Here is a 27,874-nt window from a genome sequence, read left to right on the forward strand (position 1 = left end):
CTGTGCCGAGGGCCAGAATTTCTCTAGCATACACGGTGGAGGGCCGCTAATGGAAGCCAGTTTTGACCACTTCCCTTTTTTAAACCACACCCACTTCAAACCACACCTATTTTATCACAATGGTGGTAGTGCAGTAAAAACCCAAATGCTTGGTCCTCACTGGTCCACACCGTCATTTATATGTGAAAGAATGATATTATGTCATATTAAGATATACCCTTAAATCCATATGCCTCCTCCTCCCCTGTGGATAGCACGGCAACCCCCAGTACATAATTACACACCTTAGGGACTATTTAATGGCTATTTCCAACTGCTAACAAACTCCCAGAACAAACCCCTTCCAGGTTCACCTCCCACAGGCAGCATAGGGCAGGCAGAGTATGGCACATACAGGCAGCACTCTGCCTGCCTTACCCTGCCTGTGTGTGCCATACTGTGCCTGCCCTATGCTGAGTGTGTGTGTCATACTCTTCCTGTCCTAAGCTGCCTGTGTGTGCCCTACTCTGCCTGTCCTACGCTGCCTGTGTGTGCGCCATATTCTGCCTGCCCTACCCTGCCTGTGTGTGCCATACTCTACCTGCCCTATGCTGCCTGTACATGCCATATTCTACCTGCCCTATGCTGCCTGTTTGTGCCATACTCTGCCTGCCCTTAGCTGCCTGTGTGTGCAATGCTCTGCCTGCCCTACCCCCATACCTCCCAACATTTTAAAATGATAAAGAGGGACAAAAAGATCTTGCGCACACAGCGCACCAAACACTTTGCGTGGCCACGCCCACTTATTTGCCGCACCCACAAAATACCACTCCCTATTTTACAAAAACACCCTTTTTCAATGGTTTGCATGGTAGTGTCAGACGCACTAGGTTTTAAGACTAACAAAGTGGCTTCCACATATAATGACATGCCCTTAGCATTCCATGACAGCCACATTGAGAGTCCTCTAGCATTTCATAACAGACTCAGTGCAACAATACCATTTCGGCAATACTTTATATTAGTGCTGTGTAACTTGTAGCCTCCTGCTGTAGCTAAACTGCAAATACCAACATCAACAGATACTGAGAGTTGTAGTTCAGCATCAGACTCTGCAGCTTTTATATGAAGGAAGGCTGAGCTTGGCCTAAATGCTATAAATAAACTGGGTAGAGAAGTAAGGGAAATGAGATGGAAACTGACAGAGAGATAGATCGGCAGTCAGAGAGAAAGAAATTGGCAGCAGCATCAGTGAAACTTTCTAATGAATAACATGCACCTTGGTTGTAGGGGAGAGGGAGCCGGGGAAGGGCAGAGGGCAGCAGCAATAAATCCAGCAGGGTCAGTTTAGTATCTCAGCGGCTACTTTCATTTTAAATTCAGGACTATGTTCTGTTCGCTGCATTCTTTCTCTTTTCCCGGAGCAGTTGTGACGTCAGAGTCTCATCTCGGGAGACAGTAACAAAAGCCCCCATGGGGGCAGAAACTGAAGGCGTCACTGCGAATTGCGGGACATTCAAACAACAATCCGGGACAGCGCCAAAAGCGGAACAGTTGGGGGGTATGCTACCCTGCCTGTGTGTGCCATACCCTCCCTGCCCTATGCTGCCTGTGTGTGCCATACTCTGCCTGCCCTACCTGTTTGTGCCATACCCTACCTGCCCTATGCTGCCTATGTGCCATAATCTGTCTACCCTATGCTGCCTGTGTGTGCCATAATCTGTCGACCCTATGCTGCCTGTGTGTGCCATACACACAGGCAGCATAGGCCAGGCAGTGCATACAATGTCTGAGGTGTGAACAATGTGGGTGATTACAGCCGGAGGTGTGAACACTGCAGGGGGTGAACAATGCAGGGATTAAAAAATGTGAACAACACAGGGTCTTACATTTTTAAACAATACAGGGGGATTACAGCCTGAATCTGAGGTGAGAACCATGCAGGGGGCCAGTTAATCTAAGTACTGATACCATTTAAATCTTACGCAAAGGTAAGCCATCAAAGCAGCCAGACAGGTGGGGGCCTTCGGCCCACCACTTGGACAACACTGCTGTAAACACATTCCAATTGTTAACTGAAAACTGACAGGTTCTCTGCTCCTGTATCTATTAAGGCGAGTGACGTTATGCCAAAGCTGCACGGGCAGCATTTTTCCAAACGAATGTTACTAAGCTACCTGTACAGAATACAAGAGGCTCATGTTTCAGCCCACACGTTGTAACTGTAACACTCCATAAAGTATTGTGTCATAAAGCATTGGCAGTAATGGAAAAAGGGTTTCCTTGGTTCAGCGTGAAACACTACCGAAAACTGCATTTTCCCTTCCGTTGGTCTGGAAACTATTACGTGCGTAGGTGTGTCACCATATGACCTTTCATCACAAAAAAACTTCCAAAGTTGCTTTAGGGCTATGCCACAAAGAACACAACTTTTAGGAAATAGGAGATCAGTGTCAGTGGGGATCATTTATAAAGTTTGTGCAGAGAAAATGTGCCATGTGTTAGTTTAACCTAACCTTAAGTGCCACAAAATATAGAATCTACATGCTCTGGATAAACAAAACGTAGAATCTACATGCTCTGGAACGAGTGGTCCCTGGGGCATGATCCCCTAGGGGCCCCATGGGAAACAGCAGGCACATGGTAACTATGTGCCTGGTGTTTCCTGCTCTTCTGCCTCCCCCCCAGCACCACCTACTCACCAGATCACCACAAGAAAAGGCTTTTCCGTTTCCTACTGCAGTTTCAGCCCCTCCAGGACGATCTGCCTGCCTGCCAACCCCAAGTTAGTGTCAAAACAACACACAAACACACACTTATCACGCTAATACACACATACATTTTTGGGGCTATCACACATACTTGCACACATGCACTCAACACACATTTTGCCAAGTGTACACACACTTACACAATTTTGTGTTTGCTAACCACACTACGCAATACCTTTTGTATGTTATTTCAGTGCTCTTATAACATTTTTAGTGATTTTAGTGCATTTTTAGCCAGTTTATTGCCTTTTTAGTTTTGCACAGGTGTTGTTCACTTGATTTTGTCCGTAAAACTAATTTGCCCAAACCAAAATATTCAAACTTTAATTCTGACTGCGAAAAAAAACATTCACTTTAGTGGTTTTATTGGATTTTAACAATTTTATTGCATTCACCATTGTTCTTTGCCAATGGAAATTTTGTCTCCTTTATATCCATTTGGGTGCCTCTGTACACTGCATAGTTTGGTAAATATATGCATATTGGGCATCAAACTGTTCAGTAGACCTCTGGAGTTCATATTTAAAATCTTTTATGTTGATACTTTACAGAACGTGGGGTATATTATTGGGTAAAATGCAAGCTTTGTGATAAATTTTAGAAACTTCATAAAACTATTATGTTTAGCTTAGCTTTGTAGTTTTCTAGGGTCTCTGTACTGTTAGGGGGTCTTATGGCACATAATACACATACCGGGAGCTTATATTGCAGCGTTCAGAGCGTCAGACCTTAAAATTCATCTGCACTATTTTTTGCCTCTAAACACCACATAGATTGGTAAATCTATACATGATGGGCATCAAACTGTTCAGTAGGCCCCTGGCATTCATATTTAGAATGTTTTATGTTGGTATTTTACAAAATGTGGTGTATAAAATGGGGTAAAATACAAGCTTTGAGACAATTTTCAGAAATTACATAAAAATTACTACATTTAGCTTAGCTTTTGCTGTTTGGTGCTTTTCCATACAAAGACATATTTACCCATTTTACCTTCAGCAGAATGTGTATTTTCTGAAAATATGAGGTTTTCTGGGATCAACTGACTTATTCGCCACTTTTTTCTTATTTACCTAATGCTATGTGGGAGATAAGATACTTGAAAGTGGAAGCTTTGAGTCAATTTTTTAGAATTGTCATACATTTTTATAGAAACTGCTAAATTCAGCATTGCTGTTTGGTACTTAGGAGTAGAAAGATATGGTTACCCATTTTGGATTTGGCAGAATGTATACTTTTCAAAAATATATGGTTTTCTGGGGTAAATCTTTATTGTTTACTACTGGAAGTTTTTGATCTATAGAAGTGAGAAATCTCCAAAAAACTATACATATCAGGTATTGACACGTTCCGGAGACATGAGGCTTTCCGAATCAGTTGAATTTTTAGTCCATAAAGTAAAATATGTTTCTGGTGTAAATCCTTATAGCATGAAAAATAGCTATTTTTTTCTAAATCTTGTTCCAGAAGTGGAAATACCCAAAAACAAATTTACAAAGCTCAGGTTATGAAAGCAGCCAATGTTCAAAAAAAATGCCTGAAACTGAGCATAACTGAAATGTGAAATTCTGCTGGCACTTAAAATGTTAAATAAAAACATTTCTACATGGTTACCAATGTTCCACTGCCTACATGGCTTAATCCATTCTGAGATTGGGGCATACCATCGGACACAGCAAAATTAACTGGTGAAATTAAACCATTAAATTGCCCCTATCTTCACTGACAATGTGTCAACAATATTTGTTCATCCCTATGTGTGGCCAAAATGGACAATAGCCAGCCTTTTATCATACAAGCTTATGGATTAAATAACTCTTAAGTACTAGTGTATCATATGGTCAATATTTATTAAAATATAGTTTTAATTATAATGCAAAAATGCAAAACTGTTCTCCATGCACCCTGTCTGTAGATAATGGGTATGTTTTGGCCATATAAAGAACTGGCATGCACAGGACATTCCTGCTTAGCATCTTTTGCCTTTATACATCTAACTGGGACCTGTTACACACACTCCCAAGAATATTAAAACATTTTCATTTTGTAAAAAATATTTGTGGTTACAGGTAAGGCCTCTGCCTTGGCATTAGTATGGCAGCTCCCAGCATTCTTTATAAATGTAGATATGGTAAGGAGTCATATACTGTTATCACAATAAGCTATGAACACTAATGTTAGTGCCCCAGAACACAAATGCTTTCACTGGTTTCTTCCCCCTGTGAAAGGACATATTCATTCCTACCTCTTTCTTGAAGAGAGGTTTTCTTCACTCTCACTCATCACCAATGTGCGGCTTGTGCCACCCTGACTAGCTTCATGCATTACTTCAATCTGCAAACAGAAATCATCAGGATTAACATGCTTTTTTGAACTTCTGCTACCTGGCATGTGATAAAAAGTGTACAATATAATATTCAATGTCCATTTACATAATTATCAGAAATGATCTGACAGCCAACTGAGGTGGCAGAACCCAGCTATCCCTTGCTTCCCCATAGCATGGCCGTCCAACTTGCTAAGCATATTAGAGAAAAGTGGAAAAAAATATTTCTCAATACTTTGTTTAAATTCTAAGAGACCAAACCAGTTGAAGACACAGGGAGCTACTTAGTAGCAACTTCTTGTCACAGCTGGTAAACCCCACAAAATACCCTGCCATAGACAATACTGAGAATTGACTCTGCTAAAACACACGTAGAGAAAATTATCAATAATGATCAGCACTGTCTATTTTAGTAGCTGCTATTAGTAGTTCTGTGTGTCTTCAACCTAAAACTGGAAGTTTGGCTCTCAAATACTGTACGGTAAGAGGGAGCTCATGGTATGTCTCCCGCAGGCAGCTCTTTGAAAAAAAAACAACATGAAAACATAGGTACAAAAAATAGTAATTGTGGCATGTGCATTAACATTTGCAAGTATGTTATTCTGAATCCCACTGGTTGTGGCCGTAGTTGTTTCCTACTTTTTACACCTAAATATCTCATTTAGCAAGGCGTGCCCAAACTTTTGCATTCAACCGTAGATATACATGAAAAGAGAATACAGTGGAAGTAAAATGTATGTACCTTTATGGTATATTTTTACTTGAAAATTGCAGCCCAAGCCTTTTGACATGCATACTTGAATATAACCTATATTTGGCCATTGAACCTCAATTTTGTATGCAGGTATGAGATCTGTTATTCGAAAACTCATTATCCAGAAAGTACCTAATTACAGAAGGGCCATCTCCCATAGACTCCATTTTACACAAATAATTCAAGTTCTTAAAAATGACTTCCCTTTTCTCTGTAATAATAAAACAGTGCCTTGTACGTTATGGTAACTAAGCTGCATGAATTCATATTGGAGGCAAAACAATCCAATTGGGTTTAATTAATGTTTAATTATCTTTTTAGTAGACTTAAGGTATGTAGATCCAAATTTTGGAAAGAACCCTTATCTGGAAACCCCAGGTCCTGAGAATTCTGTATCATAGATCCCATACCTGTACAAATACACACAAAGAGGCTCGCTGTCTTACATGCAATCTATCAGTGCTCGAATAGTAAGAGAGGTCATTTTCTTGCTGTGTTTAATTGCAACAGAAAAGCCACACATAATGCTTGACACAGCCTCCTATTGCTCTACCAAGCCAAAACAATAACAAACACGTTAGCCAAGATACTGCCAGCTAGTCACTGCTGGTATTGTTTCTCAGAGGTACCTGCTTGTTGCTGGGGAAATGGTATTTACTATCACGCTGCCAGCCACAAATCATTTTATCAGGCAGGGGGGCTCTCACTAGGGTGACCAGATCACTTTAAACTTTAGGGACACGTCTTATAAATACATGTTGCAGGGCAATATTCTTTGCAGTCAAAAGAAACTGCAATCCGTTAAGCCCCGTCAGCTTAATTTTTTAGACGTGTCCCTAAATTTTCAAGTGATCTAGTCACCCTTAAATCTGAAACCTTTAACACTGGACACATATCAAAAGCAGCATCAAATCTGGCTAATCATAAACTACTTGAAATGCATACTTGGTTGTGCAAAATTCTATGCACTCTGCAACTTGTATCTAAATGACTTGCTGGTTAACTATGCAGGAATCTCTGCATTGCAGAAATTGCAACCCTTCCACTGACAGCTGCTACATATATCCAGATGTGTATATATTGTTTATCACAGTACTTATAAATGAGTTTGTGATATAGAAGTTAAGATGTACCTTTATTCCTGCTTTGGTTTTCTTATTGTTCCTTTTCCTGGACAGGTCTGCTTCAGAGAGAGACTTGGGAGGCACGCATGGCACATCAGCTGCTCTTCGGGTTGTGGCTAGAAAAGAAGCAGTATTTTCAGAACTACAGCACTTCAGTGGTTTGTAAGCCCTTTCAAATGTCGTACAGGTATGGGATCTGTTATCTGGAAACCAATTTTCCAAAAAGCTCTGAATTATGGAAAGGCTATCTCCCACAGTCTCCATTTTAACTCATATTTTTCAAAAATTGTTTCCTTTTCTCTTTACTAATAAAACAGTACCTTGTAATTGATCCCAACTAAGATATAATGAAGCCTTACTGGAGGCAAAACAATAATATTGGGTTTATTTAATATTTAAAGGATTTTTTTAGTAGCCTTATGTATAACAGGTCCCATACCTGTACATTATTTAGTGAACCACAAAAAAGTATAAACATTAAAAGAAGTGCTCCTTTACGCTACTACCTGCATACACTTTTAAGTTTGTTTTTTTAAAAAGCAAATCTAAGATGTCCTAAAACATGTCTGCTTAACTTGTGTTTGTGACACAGAAGAAACAGGCCATGCAATATCCTGCACAAATGTGATTAAAATAAATACATGTATTGTTTGTGTGCTCTACTGCACAGCAACCAAACATGAGTTAAATAATAACCAATCTATGGTTTCAACTTCATCTGCATGCAACATTCAAGTTTGTTTCCACATGGGAGACTCAGAACAATTTAACTCCTTAATTCTTATGTGGTAAAATGCACAACAATCCATTGCACAGCAATTTACAATTAAGCTTAACTTCTAACTTGCCTAAATAAAACAATAAAATGATTATAGATAATTTTAACACTCTTGTAAATTGCTCCCCTTCATTTATATGGGGGATGGAGCTTAAAACCACACACAGGGTGAAATACACTGAAACCGCAAAAATGTGCCTCTCGGATGTGTGGCACAGAAAGCACACAGAGCCCCAACAAGTTATATAGTGCTGTACAATAATGTATTAACAGGGGGGAGACCTTAATTTACCAACCAGGGTTGCAGAGTGAAACAAGTGGTACAGCCTGCCCAGAAAAGGAGGTCCAACTCAAATTAACATATCTTGGAAAAAACAAGAGTGATGAGTTGTGTAAGGGACCATTTCAGTGCTTTTATTGGGCTACATTCAGAGGGCCTATACACATCGGACTGTACACGTGTGTTGACTTTTTTATTCTGTGCATGTCTGCTGAGTAAAAAGTAGAGCACATAGATTTTTTTAGCCTCTGCGCCTGGATTGCTGGTTTTCAGACTTTCAGTTAACTTTGAGGTCAAGTCCCCTCTGTAACAAGGTTATAGATATATGCAGATGTTATATTAACAGACATTCTGTCCTAGTTTAAAGAATATCTAGAGCGGGGGTTCCCAAACTTTTTTACCTGTGACCCACATTCAAATATAAAATGGAGAGCAACACAAGCATGCAAAAGTTCCCGGGGGTGCCATAAACTGAAACCTACAGAATGCTCTGTTTAGCAGTGCATATGGTTTATACAACTAAAGCTTAATTTCAACCAAATGAATGAAAAAATAAGCACCTGCTTCAAGGCCACTGGGTGCAACATCCAATTGGTTGGTGAGCAACAAGTTGCCTGTGAGCCACTGGTTAGGGATCACTGATCTAGAGTAACAAATAAGCTGTCCCCAAGATCTTACACTAACTTGCTTGCTAGCTAAAGGCTTGGCTTTTGGGAGAATCAAAAGGAGTAAATGGGCAATCTCTGCAAATAATGATTTAACTGGCTTTTATTCCATTTCCTCCCCCCCCCCCCATCCACAGTCCTTGTCTCCTAAACCTAATACCTTACTGACACAAGAGGAGATTTGCCACCTGTGGTAAATCTGCACTACTTTGTGAGGCGAAACTCCTGAAAATGCATTTCCCTTCACTTATCTTTGGACTGCCACAAGTAAAACAAGGATCCAGCTTATATCACAGGGAAACATGAAAGAAGGCAATTTCCCATGGTTAAGCCATGCAATGAGTTTTACTTGCAGTAAACTGAAAGTAAGTAAAGGGGGAGGCAATTTCAGCAGATTCCTTGCCAGCAGTCAACAAATCTGTTTGTGTGCCAGCACCCTAGCAGCAATCTGGTTTAATCAAAGAAAATTGCCTTCTTTCACATTTTCCAGCAATTAAGCCAGATCACTGGGAGAAATGTGTGGCAATCTAAAGGCAAGTGTGAATGACAAACCTCCCCATGTGCCAATACCCTTAGTTTATGTAGGGGGTAACTTGCCTACAGACAGACAAGTATTAACATGTGGCATTCCTGTGAGTTCAAGCAAAAAGTATTATTAACCTCGTCTTGGTGAACTAAATCCTCCATTGCCTTCAACTATAAAATATTCCATGCCGAGGTACATTTGTGCTTTAGTAAAAGACAGAACTGAAGTAATGTACCGTGGGAAACTTTTGGTAAAGATTTGGGAGGAATGAAGAATATTTAAAATTAATGTAAGGAACCACAAATATGATATGAATTCCTGGTACAACATGCAAAGGAAGCATTCATTGTAATAGGTATAAATAAACAAACAGAAAAATCCAGGGTAATCAAGGCTAGTTTCTCAATAAAGAAAACAAAGTGTGGAGTGTCGTAGATTGCTCTATAATTGTCATGTATGAGGTAGAGGCATTGCATATTCCAATCCATTGAGCAGCAGGTAAAAGACAAAAATATGTCATCTAAAAGCTGGAACTGCCCTAGGCAAATTGTAACAAATTTTATTTTATTTGTGGTTAGGAGGTTGCTAGGGGTTTCTTTGTTTGTAAGTCCACAAAAATTCTTCGAAAAACTAAAAAATCAAGGTTTTTGCATTCTTGCTTTTTAAATTCGGATCTTTTAATAAATGACTAAGATACTCATGGTTTTAGTGGAAGTGAGTTTTTTCATGGTTTCAAAAGACTCTAAAACCACTAAAATCAGAATGTTGATGAATCTGCCCCTTAGACTACATTAATTTACCTTTCAAGTTTGTCATTATAATTATGTATGAAAGTGCTGCATAAAATTAAATACATTTTCTTAGGAGACGCTAAAATGAAATAAAATCTTTAAAACAAAATTAGTTCTAGTGGTCAGAGATTATTTTAGGACTATCAGGACTATTCGACTAATGTCCAAGATTGTGTCTTTGTAGGACATCATTGTTTTGAAATAATCTGGTGCCCAGCATGTAAAATAGTGGTATTGACAGCATTGTTCTAGCAGCCGTATTACACTTTTATCTAACTTTGGTGTGTTCCAGATGGGGCCCAGTAGGTTTTGAATTACATTCAACATACAACTGAACTCATTCAACGATGCTGAAAGCAACAGAAACTGCTTGCTGTAATATCAACATTTCCAAGTCATTTAAACACAATGGCTAGTCCTGGCAGCAGGTCCCTAAGTGACATTTCTGTTACAATTGTATCTAAGTGCAAGTGTAGCTTGTTAAATTTCTGTTTTCTCTGGCAAAACCTACCTATTTTATTAAGTTTGAGAAACATTGTATCCAAGTACAGGTAAAACTTGTTAAGATTTCTGGGCTACTTTTTTAAATAAATGTGTATCTTTTTTTTAGCATTCAGTGCAGGAGATCAAAGGGAAATGAGGGACTATGGGCTGTGCTGTTAAGAGAGACTGTCCCTCGCAAATTGGGACAGTTGGGAGGTATGCATATGAACCTAACAGCGCGATTATAGTAGGAATCCTGTACCGAATCACTACTGCATTTTATTTTATAGTCACAATTACTTAAAGAAAAACTATACACCTAAAATGAATACTTAACTAACAAATTGTATGATATAAACTAACTGGCCTATTAAAGAATCTTACCAAACTGGAATATATACCAGTAAATATTGCCCTTTTACATCTTTTCCCTTGAACCACCATTATGTAATGGTCTATGTGATTCCTCAGAGATCACCTGACAGGAAATAATGCAGCTCTGACTATAACAAGAAGACGTGCAGGAGTAAAGGACAGAACTTTGGCTATTAATTGGCTGGTGTTAACCGCATATATGGTCTGCTTTTGTGGTCTGTAACATTTACTACATCATATTTCACAGTTATTGGTGTAAATGTATTTGTCTGCTACAACTGATAACTAAGTGTATAATGAACATACTAACAAAAAACATACAATATCTGATAATAATGTGTCTGTCAGTATGAGTAGTAGTACAAATGAACTGTTTTATATATTATATATATTTTTATAGAGCCACACATTGTTTGAGGGTATAGTTTTCCTTTAAAACACCAATGTGGTTACCCATAACAACCAAACTTTATTTTCTAACTTGCATTAGACTGCTAATTGGTTACTATTGGTAACTGCAGTACTGTCCTAACCAGAAAGCTCTAAAATAATCAGCAGTGCCCACCATGAGGAAAGTTCACCTCAGCCAGGAGTGGCAAAAACTGCACCTAGTGCAGTTACATTTTTCTTTTTTTAACCAGATGGTCTGGGAGTTTGATCAATATAATATAATATTTCCTGTAATTTATTTAGCACCAACACATATCTGCAGTGCTTAACAGAGATTATTCATCATACACATCAGACCCTGCCCCAGAGGATCTTCTAATCTAACATCCCTATAACATTCATACACACTATGATACAGCATTGTGAGCTGTTTCCAGTCTGAGACAAAGGGAGGGGAAGGCCCCATTCAATGCATAGCAAATATTTTTATTACAATGAATCAACAGGAGCAAAATCTGTTTCTGGCCAGCTTTGTAGGGATAATTTGACCCAGGATACCCTTATACAAGTTAGTGATCATTTTTTCCCCATTTTAATCAGAGCTAATGACTAGCTGTTTCATACACAATTCCTTGTGTGCACAGGAATTATTTGCAAATCAGACATTTAGATTCAGCCAGAATCATGTTTATTCATAAAGCTGTCTTTTCACATTGCTTCATTATAAACAGTTGGTTCATTTTGCTAACCGAGGCCAATGATAACATCCTTTGCTAATCTTACTAATGTGGCCAGGCCAGAAAAATGGCATGTGTTGATATGATGTGTGAGAATATCGGCACTGCAATTCTAATGCCCCACTCTCACCATGATGGAATTTAAGGCACGTTTAGAAAGACAGCTGCCTATAGTAGATGAAGGTACTTTCAGTGGCTGCCACTGTAAGAGGCCATTTGATCACTATGATTCTTTGTAGTGACATGAAAAGAATTTCTTACAATAACATTTCTTATACTCCACCCCAAGAATGCCAGAAAAATGTCACCAGAATCACCCAGGAATTTCCAGAAGCCCAGACTGTTCCCTGGCTGCTGGTTCTTTTGGTTCTGGGTTGGAATGCTTATTATTCATCCTTGGAATAGAGTCATTAACAAGGTTATTATTGACCCCAGGGTCTACCCCATAGAATTTAAGGCAATTATTGATTTTGTTGGGTGCTCCTTTGAATTTCATTGCATGTGACGTGTGTGATAAAACACATAACTCACAGAAATTGACCAGAATACTGCTGGTTGACATATTTTATTTGAGCTGTGGGTCCATGTGTATGCAGCTAAATGTATATAACTGTTTGTATACCTTGTTGCCATTGTTCAAATCTACTAAATATGCAAATATTTATCCCTAGGTAAATAATCACTCTAAGAACTGTAAACAAAGGGTGTATATGTATTTCAGTTTCAGTGAGTGGAACGAATTAAATAATTATGTTTATACCAAATATATATTGTTTCTTGAAGTCTGGTATTTTTTGCTATTGTACGCAGTGCTTACAGCTTTATTTAACTTGTCAAATGGACATTGACCAAGGACAATAGTTATATGCTGGTATGTGTTTACAAATGACCATTTCTTCAGGCATTGTTTCTGAAGCTGCGCTAAAGTGCCTTTCAAAAGTATATAGGCCCTTGACTAATTCTCTCATTTTACTCAAACTAATAGTGCACTGGAATTTTATTCTCAGAAAGTTATATTTTTAAAGAACTAAAATTTAAAATTAATATTAAAAAATGAAATAATAATTTAATTCCAGCTTTGCACACTGCTTGGGAGTAATTTTGGTCCATTCTTCCAGCCATTTGTCTTAGGTTATTCAGGTTAGTTTAGCTAATGATTTTGCACCTTTTTTTCAAATAGTGCTACTGATTCTATTAGTGGCAGGAGCTTTGACTGTGCCATTCAATGTACCCATGGTTTAACATCAGAGATTATACACCAAACAGCAATCAGTTGAAACACCTTTTTAAGCATCAAATGAATACAGCTTAAAATAGTTTTAAGGCCCTGTGAACATCTGCATCCAGCTTGTGGGATCAGTCAAGCACACGCAAAAAATTGGATCTGTCTGTTTGCAAGGGCACTGAGATATAAATGAAATCTGATTTGGTTTAATGTGAGCTTGCATTCAGATCTACATAAGGCCTAAGGCTCACTGTACATATTTAGATTTGATCAGTCGGTTTCAACCATAGTGCCCGAATGCCTTTGAATATATTTCACCTTAGTTTGGGACACTTTTGACAGACCTTTTTGCAATCTTAATGAGTTTCAGTCAGTTTGCCAGTGATGAAAGTTGTATGTATGTATGTATGTATATTTTTATGTATATAGCGCTACTTATGTACATAGCACTGTCCAGCAGAACTATAGATTAATACAACAGGGGCCATTAAAACAATAAATACAGATAAATGCAAAGTACTGCTGCATTAATGATTAAGAGCTGAGTGTCAAAGAAACAAGAGGAATGATGTCCCTGCCCAGAAAAGCTTACAATCTATATATTATATAGATTATATTATATGCCATTATCCCTCTAAGTGGTGCATTGGCAGATGAGGAAGAGAACAAAGCAGCAGCTGACAAAGAAATGGAGCAATGCTATCTAGCCACCCTGTGGATGGTCAAATCACCCAAATAGTTGAATGCTTTGTAGGTCAATAAAAGTATGGTTGCTGTAAGGGTTTATTCAAATTAGTGATTATTCTTATACAGTGCTCAAAATATACTTAGGAGTTAAAGATTTCAGAATATACTCACTTGTACACTGTTGTTGTATAGTTTTAGAAATAAAGATATAAAAGACTGATACATATTCACAATGTAATCATACAAATGTAAAAATTACTGGCATTTCCAACTTACACAGTGAGGTGGGTCGTACAGTCTTTGGAGATGACCTCTTTGGTGAGGACTCTGGATGTGGGGCCACAGGCTGGATAGGTCTTGTCTGTTTGGCTGCCAGCTTTTTGAGGCTTGCTTGTCTCTTATTAAACATCTCCTGAACATCAGCCACCTTCTGCAAAACTTTCTGAACATTTGCCTGTATTATAATGCATTTGTTATATCCTGCTTAAAGAATATACATATAGTCTGTATATAATTATACAATATCAAGTATATCAGTATACAATCAGTATACAATATCAATCACTCAAACCAACATAGAAGGTATCCAGGCGTTCCCCCTGCCGCCCCTTACATGCATCCCATTTAGATGTGAAGGTTAGGAAAGGCAGAGGATGGGCCACAGTGGGGACAGGCTGTAAGTACACGGCTGGCTGGTACCCACTGACTTTGTGCTCTGCAACTTGTGCTGGACTCCTCATCCGGCCCAGTCTGCAAAGACCCTCCATTCCCCCAGGCCAAAGTGCTCTGTGCATGAACACTACAGTATGTGCTCTTGCACCCCTAAATGTACTTCTCCCATGAGGCATAGTACATGACCCCCATGTATTGAAGACCTGCAGTTTACAACATACGCACATTACTAGCAGTTTTAGAATACAACTGATCAGCTATTATCCTAGCGTTTGCTTCAAAAATCCAGTGGGTGAGCTTCAGCCTATAGGATAAACCCATGTAAATGGGATTTTTTTAGGAGCCTTAAGGAATTTGTTCCCAGAATCCCTTTGGTTTATTTGCATACATATGAGGCGGTCTCCTCAACCATTTGACTTGTTCGTGAATCCCCACTCCTGGCTCTACGTAAGCTGATCAGAAAAACCTGCACTACACTGATGAGCCCCAAGAAGGGCGAAACCGGTCTGTAGTTGGGAATCTGATCAGCTATTATCCTGGCTTTTGCTTCAAAAACCCAGTGGGTAAGCTTTAGCCTAAAGGATAGACCCATGTAAATGGGATTTCTTTAAAAGCCTTAAGGAATTTCTTCCCAGAATCCCTTTGGTTTATTTGAACTTTCTAAACCTGAGGCAGCTATAGTTTTCCAACATCTGGAGCAGGTAAGGGTGCCTATCCCTGGCCTTTACTCCTCATGTCCTACTAAGCATGTTTTTTTCTGTTACCTTGTATGCTATCTTTTTCTATTAAATATCATCTTACTTTGATTTCAAGAGTGAGAATTGCATCATATTTATTGTAGAAATCTGTTGGATTGGAAAGCTGGTGTCCTCTTGAGCTTTCAATGAACAGTTCTATGTCCCGTAAAGCAGACTCTGCACCTTCCTGTGACTGGCACTTATCCACAGCTTGGGAAGCCAAAAGGTAGATTCCATCTTCACACCACTTGTTGGCCTGGAAAAACAGTATATCAAAGTATTAAATCCAAATATGCAACAGAGTAATTGAGGTAGAAAAATAAGGGTCCATAAAATAATTCTTAAAAATCTGTGTGTGGATTTGCAGTAAGTTCATGTACCCATAACAGAAGAGATGCACTATACACTGAAGCTGAAAGGATCACCCCTACTCTTGTTTTAGATCACTACTGTATTTATGATGTTAAATTTGTGGGTCCATAGCCATTGTCAATTACAAATCACAGCACCTGTTTTTAAAGCAGATGTTTCCAAACATTAGGAATTGCTCCCTGAGGGGCACAAAAGTATGTATGAGGTTATAGGTAGCTTCAAATGTGTCTTCTTGGGTATTCACAGAATATGTAGCAACTGTTCAGAATTTTCATTTCAGGCACCCCCACACTTACACCCCCACCCCAACCCCCCAACCAAAATTATCTTCAGATGGGCCTGGTGCACACAGCAGCACCTTCCTGGTCCTCCCTCCACCCCCTGCACACTGAGGAGGAGAGATTTCTAAAAACTAGAGAGTAAGCAGACCCTGCAATTAAGTCCCTCTACCCCCTGGCCCCCCCATGGCCACGGGGTCTGGTTCCTCTATAGTCATGCTCTAAAGAAAACGGCTCACAAAGCACCATGGTCAGCCAGAAAATGAATAAAACTCGAACTTTATTTACATTCTTAAAAACCCAGAACGCCTGATTCGTTTCGTGCGTACCCGCATTTAATCATAGTCATGCCACTAGATATTGCCCTTTAACAGTGAAGATCTGTGTATCTGAAAATGCCTGCAGTAGATCCCCTTCTGTGTGACCTTAAGGGCCGACACTCAATATACAGGATATAGAAATATATATATATATATATATAAAAATGTATTTTCAGAAGTATCCCCTGTTGTTTCTGTATCACAGATCTTCTCTGCTAAAGGGCTGCGGTTGCCTAGGGCTGGTGCAAACCCCTAAAACATAATGTACAACATTTCTAGCCTACTTATTTAGTTAAGCTTTATTCTACTTTAATGAATGTTTAACCCTCCATGGAATAGATGAGTCAGCCCCCTCACAAAAATCTACAACACATTATGTTCTATGCAAAAAAGTTAGCAATTATGAAATGGATGAGCCCAAATTCTCCTACACACAACAATAGGTTGAGGTAATAAATAGATGCCAACCCCCAAGTATCCCTACCAGATGACTGAACTTTGTGTACACCTTGATAACCTGATGTTATACACTTCTGCTTGTCTTAAATCTGTTGTACTATATACAATATAAACAACTGTACCCAACCTTTATATAGGTGTCTATTTGTTTTGAAAATAAAAATATGCATTAGGCAAAATCGATTAAAACTAAGAGATTAGGACACTTCTGTTATAACATGAATGAAGTGTCTGAAGAAGTGTGTAATATCATTTTTGCAGGCCTGGACTGGCAATCTGTGGATTCTGGCATATCCCAGAGGGGCTGCTGTAAGATGCCATAGACAATCACTATTTAGTGGGCTGGTGTTGGGCTGTTTAGGCCTCTGTGTACTTAAAATGCCAAGGCTTAAAGGAACAGTAACACCAAAAAATGAAAGAGTTTTAAAGTAATTGAAATATAACGTACTGTTGCCCTGCACTGATAAAACTAGGATGTTTGCTTCAGGAACACTACTATAGTTTATATAAATAAGCTGCTGTGTAGCCATGGGGGCAGCCATTCAAGCTGGAAAAAAGGAGAAAAGGCACAAGTTACATAGCAGATAACAGGTAAGACACCATTGTATTCTACAGGGTTTATCTGTTAGCTGCTGTATAACCTGTGCCTTTTCTTCTTTTGAATGGCTGCCCGTATGGCTACACACCAGGGTTTATATAAACTCTAGTAATGTTTCTGAAGCAAACACAGTGCAGGGCAGCAGTACATTATAGTTCAATTTCTTTAAAATATATACATTTTTTGGTGTTACTGTTCCTTTAATATGTGGAAGGCCTCAGTCTGAACCTGGCCCTTTGTGTTATTTAAGAAGGATTCTGCACATGACCATTGTTGTACCAAACATCTTTACTTGCTGGATAGGCTTGAGGACAAAATGCCAGCATAAAGGGCTGTAATATGCACCCTAGTCTATATGGAGAGCTGTAAACTATACTTCTGCTATAAGTAGTAAATCAGAGGTAAATGATGACAGATACTTCCAGGTCCTCTGTTGAAGTATTTTAGAACAATCTGCTCACCTCGTCAAGTTGCTGGTGCAGCTCCAGTGATTTTGCCAATATGTCATACTTTTTCTTTGTCTCATTGGTAAAGTCATCACAGATTCGCCTGAGTTCTATGCATTTTGGTCTAATAGAGTCCACAGCATAGTGGTTGTTTTGGATAAGCTGGTCACCGTGAAGAGCATGCAGCTGGGCTTTCTCCAACATTCCCTGGGAAATAAAAGAAAGAGTGGAGAAGGATTTAGGCAGGAAAAAATAAATTAATGAACATTTCTTCTCAAGATTTTATATTGAAAAAAAAAATATAATAAAAAAATATAATAAAAATATAATAGAGTATAAGCCAAAAAAAACTATAACAAAAGAAGTAAAAGGGGGCATACTTTTATGCTTATTCATCCACAAAATGTAACCAAAAGGAAAAAATGTATGTTATGCAGGAAATGTAAACCAGTTATGTGGTTTTGCCTGCCAGTAATAATCATTACAGTGTGGAGAGAAACAGATTAAGGCTCAGCTGGATTTTATTTATTGTTGTAAATTCCAGTTAATAGGAATGAAAACACAAGAACTTCTTAATGCTTATGATCTTAAAGGCCTGCTATGCATTTATTTTTTGTATGTTCTATTTGTACGTTGGTTATGGAAGATGAATTATTATTTTACTTCTCTCTATATTCTGTTAAGATTGCTAATGGCTCAGTTTGCAGTTATTCTTGCCTAATATGCCATTGCCTTTGGCTGGCTGGCCAATGTCACACATGGTGTGGTGGCATATATCACTACTGCCACAGAAGCACATTTTTGGGTCTAAATCTATTCATGTGGGCACAGAATCTTCACCAGCAGGCAAAATGCCACTTGTGACAAAATCTTCATACCCCATTTTATGTCATAATCTTCTTAAAATGGACCAGCAGGGTCCTAACAACAAAAATGGAGAGGCAAGACACAGCGGCATCTGTCTGACAGTGTTTACACGGGGAGAATGTTGGGCAAAAATGTGCAACTGTACATTTTTAGGCTAAAAGCAACTTGTGCACACATATGCTATGCCTGTCAGTTCTGCTGGAAAAAGGGGAGGAAGTTGTCTTTCTCCACAGGCGGAGAAATTCTATGCGACAAAAGTCTTATACCACAACTTTTATTATAACAAGCTAGCAGGACCCAAGGAGCAAAAAGGCTGAGGCAAGCCAAACTTTAAGGGGCAGTATATGCTTTTGGTTCTGCAACTTTCAGGCTTGCAATTTTGCTGGTATCTGCTTGCTAGGGCTTAATTACCCCAGAAAACACATAATAGGAAACCGAAAAGAAAGATAAGCAATAAAAAATAAATGGAACAATAAAATTAGACCCCCATGATCAGCCTGTTCTTGGTTAACACAGTGTCCAGGTAGCTCTGACTCAGAGAACAGACAGAACTGAATAACTAAGGGGCAAATTTATCAAAATGTGAATTTAAAAAATCACCCACGTTAATCATTCCTATGGGATTTTTAGAAGCATATTTATCAGTGGGTAAAAGTTAGAACTTACCATGTGATGTTGCATAGAAATGAATAGAATATGGGTGAGTTTTTTATGTATTAAGCTGTAAATTCTTAACATTTTGATAAATCTGCCCCTAAGGGTCAGAGTTCAGTTTATGATATTTCAGTATTTTCATAAGTGCTGTAACATTTAATAACACTTTTGAATGTCCAACATGATTTTGCCCAACATATATACTGCAAAAATGGTTTAGTCCTTTTAATGCTTTATTCCTATAGCTATAGATGTCCATTCCTGGAAATGAGTTCATATTCTTAAAAAAAAACAACTTAGTGACAAACAAAGCTGTTGACAAAAAACATTTTATTTATTGAGTCAACATTTCAAATCTAACTGGTATAGTCACTGTAGTCAAATGATATCTTTGAATATGAAAGATTACCAAATGTGTACATATTCAAATCAAGACGCTGTATGGATGTATTTATTTCTAATTAAGCATCCCTACTGATTATAAGGATCAATCTGTGAGGAACCAGTTCAAAAAGAACTGATAATAGGAATGCTAAACATTAGGAGACATACAGAAAAGGAACAGTAAGGGCTCTGGCATACGGGGAGATTAGTCGCCCGCGGCAAAACTCCCTGCGCAAATCGCTCCGCCGTGTCTGCCATCCCACCGGTGACTTACATGTTCGCCGGTGGGATGGCAGGGGTAGGCAACTCGGGGAGATTAGTCGCCCGCGAACAGGGAGTTTTGCCACGGGCGACTAATCTCCCCGTGTGCCAGAGCCCTTAAGGAAGTGATCCTTTATATTGATATAACAAAGTTGTTGGCTATTTAAGAAGAAACTGAGGTGGTAGTTTGAGGGCAACTATCTCTCATGGTGCACAAATCTAAGATGAAGGTAATAATAGGTAGTAAAATAGTTCAGGGAGGCAGCACTTTATACCTTGCCTACTACGGTGCTTCAAAATATATCATCCTGGATAATCTGGAAATGCAAATTCAGTAAGTGATGAACGCTCATATCGGTCAGCTAGTTACTCCCATTTGGAGTTTTCTAGTGCTTTAGCCTCTAATCTGCCTCCTGAACATGTCAATATGATACATTAAAGGAGAAAGAAAGGTAAAAACTAAGTAAGCTTTATCAGAAAGGTCTATGTAAAAACAGCTATAAGCACTCATAGATACTCTGCACTGACTTCTCTGAAAAAAGATTTCTTGTGTTTGTAATTCCTGTGCCAGAGACACCCAGCTTTCTGCTCTCTCCTGCTCCCCCCTCCCTCCAGAATGCTAAGAACTCACTCCCCCTCCCTTAGGAATGTGGATCTGAGCCAATCAGCAGGAAGCTGACTCATAGTCTTACTAACTGAGCATGTTCTATTAGTCTGGGGGTCTGTGCAGGAGCGAGGCATTATGGGAACTTTCTTTACACAGCTCAGTGTTTTTTCTTCCTGTCTGGCTTCTGATCTTCTGAACAGGTGAAATATGGGGAGACTTAAGGGCACTATTGAGAGAACTGAAGGTATGCCTGCAGCTTGAGATTAACTCTTTACTAGCCTTTCCTTCTCCTTTAAAGAACTACAAATTCTGTCACTCTATGCAAGTCTAATAAATGTATATTTGTAAGCTGCTTAGCTTTGTGCTTTCTTTGATTTTTCAAACACTGGTTTTGGATGAAGGACGCTTTTTATATCATTAAAGCAATTTGTGTTAGGGGAGCACCACCATTAATAGAAGAACCATTGGAAGGTGTGCTTGGTCAAAGGTCAAAGAACCTATTCAACAAATATAAAAGAAAAAGTTTGACCACCTGAGCTGCACCTCCCCTTCCTTACCATCTGGAATCTACTTCTAAGATTAAAACATAACCTTTATTATATCAGCAAAATGAACAAGGTGAAAAGTGCTTAATTAACAATAATGAAGGATAAATACACTTGAATATGCTTTTAATATCACTGTATCTCTATGTGTACAACAAACACTGAAAAACAGTGTTAAACTGATGTCTACACAGTGCCAGCTTTGCTGCACAAAAAAAAAAATACATTTCTCGTAGCAGGTGCAAATTATTCAGAAATGGTATGTTCCATTTTTGTCCTGTTCAGACTTTTCTGCAACCACAGAACTCTCACTTATGATTAGCTCCATTGAGGTATAGTGAAACCTGCTGTGTTAGAGACACTTGTATGTATGGGGGTTTTCAATAAGTAGAAAAGTAATATTTTCCTGTTGACGCATATTTAGATGCTAAAGAAATAAAGAATAATTAAATTTTATTTTACTGCTGAGCTATACACATTTTGTATAAAATATAATATTTTTTTTACCTGCTACCCAGCAACAGTGGATTAAGCTTCTGCCCTAGTTTTCTACATATAGGATAGATGGTGGCCTGATAGCAACATCAACCCAATGCCACAGCCGCAACATGTCTGAAGAATAGATCAAATGCAAGCACAGAAGGGATTTCAGGTGTCTGGATTTCCCCTTCAGGTCAGAAGTACACAGTGAGCGATTCAAATATATGAAAAACGAAACCCTTGCATGAAGCTTCCGGGCACTGGGAAAGATTTTGCATTGGCTACTCTTTGCGGGGCAGTGTGTGCTGTCTCCCTACCAGACATGTGTCAAATGTATGGTTTATACAGTTACAGAGACTTTTTCTTGGAATCGACTATCATGATCGACTTTTTTCCAAGTACTGTAGAAAACCAGTCCCTCGCATCTATGTTTTTCAGCTGTTTCAGTTAAATTCTGTCACATATTTTAATGAATGCTCAATAATGGAAACAGAACTTTTGAGTTTTAGAATACATGAACAGTGGTGTTATACTCTAAGAGAAGGTTCACACCAGCTCACAAAAAAGGTATGAATCTTTATACTACATGAACAATCTCATAGAGGCAGATTGAAATTAGAGCTCACATTAGTAAAATTCACCCACTCTCTATTTATATGCCTCTAAAAATCCCATAGGAATGAATACTGTTCCCATAGGGGAACTTTACTGTGGGGAGCTAATCTGCCCCATAATGTTATAAGAAGCTGTGTTATATTTTACACAGTAGCAGACTTGTTTAATACAGGCTAGGCAACCTGCTATACAACAATATGAAAGCAACATGCATAAAATGTTATTATGAAACTGGGTACCTGTGGTGGATTCCCAGGCCTAAAAGTTTGAATTATAATCAATGGTAAACAAAAAGCAAACAAGCTGTGATATATCTAGTATTTATTGTAGCCATAAAGCTTTAGGACGAAGACAGATAGGGCGATTACTCTGCGCAATTTTTAAAACCCAGTGCGGTATATTTCACATGCAGCCACTTGAATATTTGTTCACTGTTAGAGCTTAAAGGTTTTTAATGTGTGTAACTGCAATATGTTTTAATTGCATTAGTACAAGGGAAAAGGAGGAAGTCAAGATATAATCCTTTTTGAATATATGCAGCAACCAATCATCAGGTAACATTCTTTCATATACAGGCCCACCATCAGGGGGGAGAGGGGGTACAGTTGTGCCGGGCCCTATGAAATCATCTTCTGTAAGTGGGCCCAGTCGTGTCACAAGAGGTACGCACCTTGCGTAAGTTAAGTATACAGCTACACCAAAACTTACACAATTTGTGTAACTTCTAGAAAGCTAGGTAACTGGCCTAGAAACTCAAATAACTTGCATATTAAGCAAGACAATTCAGGGACAACCTCCACTTACCCCCAATGAATAAAAAACAAGATAAATTCCACTGCCACCAATGAACTGACTGACTTATAAGCACAATAATTAATTATTTTAACTATTTATATGTACTGCTTATTATAGAGTAACACCAGATGTTTATTTTGGGAGCTATTGAGCTTTCCCTCAGGGGAATGACTGGTTATTGGGCTCTACAGCAACATATTTGGGTCCCTACTCTTATGCAATTTATGTAACTTACGTTACTTTCAAAGAAACTTACATATCTTACATATAAATGCCACTGACTCCCCAATTAAAATACTGACTTATTAGCACATTAACTATTTTTACTATATTTAGGAACTACTACTGACTAGCAATATCATTGGGCCCCTAAACTTATGCAGTTTTCATAACTAATGAATAAACTTACATACCTTCTATATCAAGCAATGACAGTGCAGAGCAGGGTCAGGTAGGTGAGAAGGGGTTAAAGCAGGGGTGGGCAAACTACGGCCCGCGGGCCACATCCGGCCTGTTTGCCTTTTTAATCCGGGCCGCCGACGCCTGATTGGTTGCGCCCCGTGCGTGCGCGTGACGTCAGAACGCACGGGGCGCAACCGTATAAAACTTCAGATGCAGCGGGAGCCGAGGGACTGACACAGCCGAAGGAGGCAGGAGGTCGCTGGAGGATGGAGCCAAAGGAAGCTGTAGGTCGCTGTGGGGGGGGGTGGAGCTGGTGGGAGGATGTTGAGGAGGAGGATGGGAAGGATGCTGGGGGGAACTGCAGGATGCTGGGTGGGATGCTGGGTGGGAGCTGAAGGATGCTGGGGGGAACTGCAGGATGCTGAGGAATAGAGCTGGAGGATGCTGGGTGGGATGCTGAGGGGGGAGCTGGAGGATGCTGGGGGTGAGCTGAAGGATGCTGGGGAGGATGCTGGGGTGCTGCAGGATGCTGGGTGGGGACTGAGAGGCCCTGTGATTTCTAATGGCGGCCCTGGGCGTAGCGCTGGTCCGGCCTGGCCCGGGCCGTCTGTAAGTCAATGTGGCCCCTGAGCCAAAAAGTTTGCCCTCCCCTGGGTTAAAGGGCAAACTCCACTGACCCCCTACAAACCAAATGACTTATAAGCACAATAATCAATGGAACTCTTTAAATGAATTGCTTCTGATGGCCCTGATCATTTCTACAAGATGTTTTCCCTGTATCTGTGGATTTCCTCCAAAAACATACAGGGAGGAAAAAAAAAATGGACTATAGTGTGCATAAATATAATAGGAACCTTAGATTGCTAGATCCACTAGGCAGGGTTGGATGAGAATAATATATATGATCTCTGAAAAAGTGCTGACTAAATTTGTCAGCACTGTATAAATAACAGATAATAACAATGACTATTTGGAGCTAGCTGTCTGTGACATACACAAGCAATGAAACAGCAATACTTGTCATCTTGGGATGTGATCAAACTGTTTATTTTGTAAACAGAAACTTCCTTTTTTACGTGACATGGAAAAACAAAGAACCAATTCATCCTTAAATGCTGGGTTGTTTTGAATTGTTGCCTCAAGTGTTGCCAGTAAATACACAGCACACTAAAAATCAACAGGGAACGTTAATATGATGGTACTGTAATGTTGGTACCAAAGCATCTATGATAGGTTACACCTAAAGAGTTAACCCAGTTTGACTGTCATTCAAACATTCAAACAATCAAGCCAGTGTCGGGCTGGCCCACCAGGATACCAGGAAAACTCCCAGTGGCCCAAGGGGTCAGTGGGCCCTCCTACTCCTAACCATTTGGCCTACTTCATGGTCATTCCCTATTTCTGAATGGGAACAAAGAGAAGAAATAGATGGAAGAATAGATGCTAGCATGTAAATAAAAGAGACTTGGAGAATAAAGTGGTTGAGTGAGGAAAGGAGGAAAAATATTTTGGAGAGTGGGCCCATGGTCTAAAGTTTTCTGGTGGGGCCCTGGGGTCTCAGTCCGACACTGATTCTAGCTTTTAGAAATGCTAAAAACTAGAATGTTTCACACAGGGATGAGAAAGCTTATAAACAAAGTAATCTGGTTGGGATATTTTGTACGTTTTTTAACTAATAACCAAACAATTATTTATGAAGGTATGATTGTACAGGTATTGATTTATTATCCTTAACCCCATAACCAGAAAGCTCCACATTATAGGAAGGCCATCGCCCATAGAGACCATTTTAAGGAAATAGTTAAAAACTTTTTTTATTTCGTTTTTTTTTCTGAAATAATAAAACTGTACCTTGTACAGGTAAGGGATCCCTTATCTGGAAACCCATTATCCAGAAAGCTCTGAATTATGGGGAGACCATCTACCATAAACTCCATTTTAATCAAATCCTGCAAAGCTTAGGGATAATGATTTCTGTAATATGCCCATCTAGGAGTACCCCTTGTAGGCTACCCTGTTCTTCTGGGACCCCCAGCTGTCACTATTGTTATTTCCCAAACTGAATACATCCCAAAACTGTTTTTAAATCCTTGACATTGCCCAACTGGCAAACACATGTATTTCTGATGAGCATAAAAATGCCAAACAGCACAGGATAATGCATTAACTTTCCATGGGTATTAACTGTAATGTATATGTGATGGTAACTACCACATGTGGTAGATGGCATCTGCAGTTGTCACAAGACTGTGTCAATGCGTCATTATGTGGAGCATGGTACCTTGTTGTTAGTGGTGCTCACATTATTAAATTATGGTATTATGCAAACACAATTACACAATGCATCATGGTCAACAAGAAGTTTCAAATAATTGCAATGGAGTATGGGAAAGTAGAAAAAAACATGCCTGTCTGAAATAAGCTTGACTCTGCCAGTGTTTATGAATTATGGTATTACACTTAGGGTGAAGACACATGGAGCTGCTAGCAGCAGCTACTGTACTTGTCAAGGCTACTAAAATAGGCAACACTGATCATTTACTGATAATTGTCTCTATGTGTTTTAGCAGAGGCAATTCTCAGTATTGTCAATGGCAGGGTATGTTCTAGAGTTTAGTAGCCATGACAAGTAGCTGCTACTAAGTAGCTCTGTTGACAGGACATCAAAAATGACCAGCAACCATCAAGCCTGACTACATTGTTTCCCCTGTAAAAATCTAAATGTTCTGGCTATGAACCTACGCCAGGAGTTTAACCCACAGGATATATAATAAGGACACATTCTGTAAAGAATGACTAGAGAGACTGGGGGAACAACACCACCCAAATCGAGATCTAAACATATGTTTAGCTGACAATAACTGGCAAGACAGCCAACGTTAGATGACTGAAAACAGCTGCACATTCCTCTTTCTACCAGTAATTTCCACTGCCAGCAACCACAGGCTACAGGGTGCACATCTGGAGCCATCTTCTGCACACACTAAATCTCTGAAGAAAAAACTAACTGTGACTAAGGCTGAAATCAGAGTTATTTTCCTGGAGATCAGTTACTAAATGCTCAGTATGTTTACTCTATATTTATATGGGGGAATTTCCCTGTGTTTACTGGGCCATTTTACAACATTTTGGTGACAGACATAGTTACATAGGGTTGAAAAAAGACCATCAAGTCCAGACTTCTTGCTTCTGACTCCTGCAAAAATGTATGGAAAATAAGACATTTAATTTTAAGGGTGACTTGTTGTGGTCCAAAAGACGGCGTTCTTCTATTTTGTTGGAACCAGGACTAAGATGTATACTGTTGACTGGGGTGTAATATTACACAGACTAAAAAGCTAATAATAGAATGTGGGAAACAAATCATTATCATGTGATTTTTGAAAACACAACACAGCCTCAGCCCTAAAGAGTTTCCATGTTTATATCTAAGTGTGTAAAATTATCACAAATCAAATAGATACAAAAGATCTGTATTGCACTTATTTATTATACTTCCCAATATACTGATGCTAATCAAATATTTATATACTTATTCATTCAGAATATCCCACAAGGACATATAATTAGAAACAAATGTATTTTAATAAATAACCATTACCTGTCCTTTCTCTTCCAGCTTTTTTAGCTCCTTAATAAGGTATTCCACCCGTGACACACTGTCTCCAATGTCTGCAAATGCAGCTTGGATCTCCATCAGTCCATCCAAAGTTAGCTTCAACTAGAGGCAAGACAAGCATATTACTATTCAGGAAAATTGAAAAATGAGCTGACAAAGACAGACCAGCTGGACAAATGGTTTGTCACAACTGGACAGATGCCTGAGTACGGTAAGTAATATTAAACAGCACATTAAAGAGAACCATTAAAACAAAAATAAATGATAGTACTGCACAGGCCTTGCAGATATATGCCATCTACCGAAGACTGGCAGTACAGAGCTGCTACTAACTTCTATCAATGGTTAATACATATCTCTAAACAGGTGGTAGTCAAGGGCTGAGGCCTAAAACCTCTGGGCATTTGCCTAAGGTAATACAGGTTTGCACAGTGCCCCACCTCTCATTTGCCATAACACAGATATTTATTCTAGAAACTGGAAGCAATGACTATGCTATTACTGAGTAGAAAATAGCAATTCTCACTGTTTAATGAACAGTCCTAGCTGCAAGCCTGCACACTAGGTCTTTAAGCAGCCTCCTTGATATTTTATTGTCTAATTATTTTATTTAATATCATTTTCACCTACTACCTCTTATGGCAGTAGTACAGGTATACATAAAACTACACTCTATTTATGGACATGACACTTTTGCACTACAAAACATGGTAAAAATCTGTCAATATTCTTTAGTAATATATATTTTTTTATTAGTGTGATGCTGAGCAGCCCATTGGAGCAGGTGGGATAATAGAGTGGCCTAAAAAGCAGTCAGGTGGTTTGGCCACATGCAGCTAACTGATATGGAATGCTCATAACTCATCCAGTTT

The 27,874-nt window shown here is 39.0% G+C and overlaps 1 protein-coding gene across 7 annotated transcripts in view; it reads right to left on the reverse strand.

Moving 5' to 3' along the window:
* The window catches only part of mcf2l.2 (MCF.2 cell line derived transforming sequence like), a 152,728-nt gene that overhangs the window by 78,461 nt on the left and 46,393 nt on the right, over positions 1-27,874 (reverse strand). For all 7 annotated transcript variants that reach the window (XM_031902050.1, XM_031902049.1, XM_031902051.1 and 4 more), the window contains exons 10-15: positions 26,985-27,104; positions 17,789-17,980; positions 15,365-15,556; positions 14,168-14,345; positions 6,964-7,070; positions 4,996-5,084 (exon numbers count right to left, since the gene is read on the reverse strand). In XM_031902050.1, the coding sequence (XP_031757910.1) occupies positions 4,996-5,084; positions 6,964-7,070; positions 14,168-14,345; positions 15,365-15,556; positions 17,789-17,980; positions 26,985-27,104 (878 nt within the window). The remainder of the gene's footprint in view (positions 1-4,995; positions 5,085-6,963; positions 7,071-14,167; positions 14,346-15,364; positions 15,557-17,788; positions 17,981-26,984; positions 27,105-27,874) is intronic.

The sequence above is a fragment of the Xenopus tropicalis genome, chromosome 5 (genome assembly GCF_000004195.4).
Source record: "Xenopus tropicalis strain Nigerian chromosome 5, UCB_Xtro_10.0, whole genome shotgun sequence".
Classification (NCBI taxonomy): Eukaryota; Metazoa; Chordata; class Amphibia; order Anura; family Pipidae; genus Xenopus; species Xenopus tropicalis.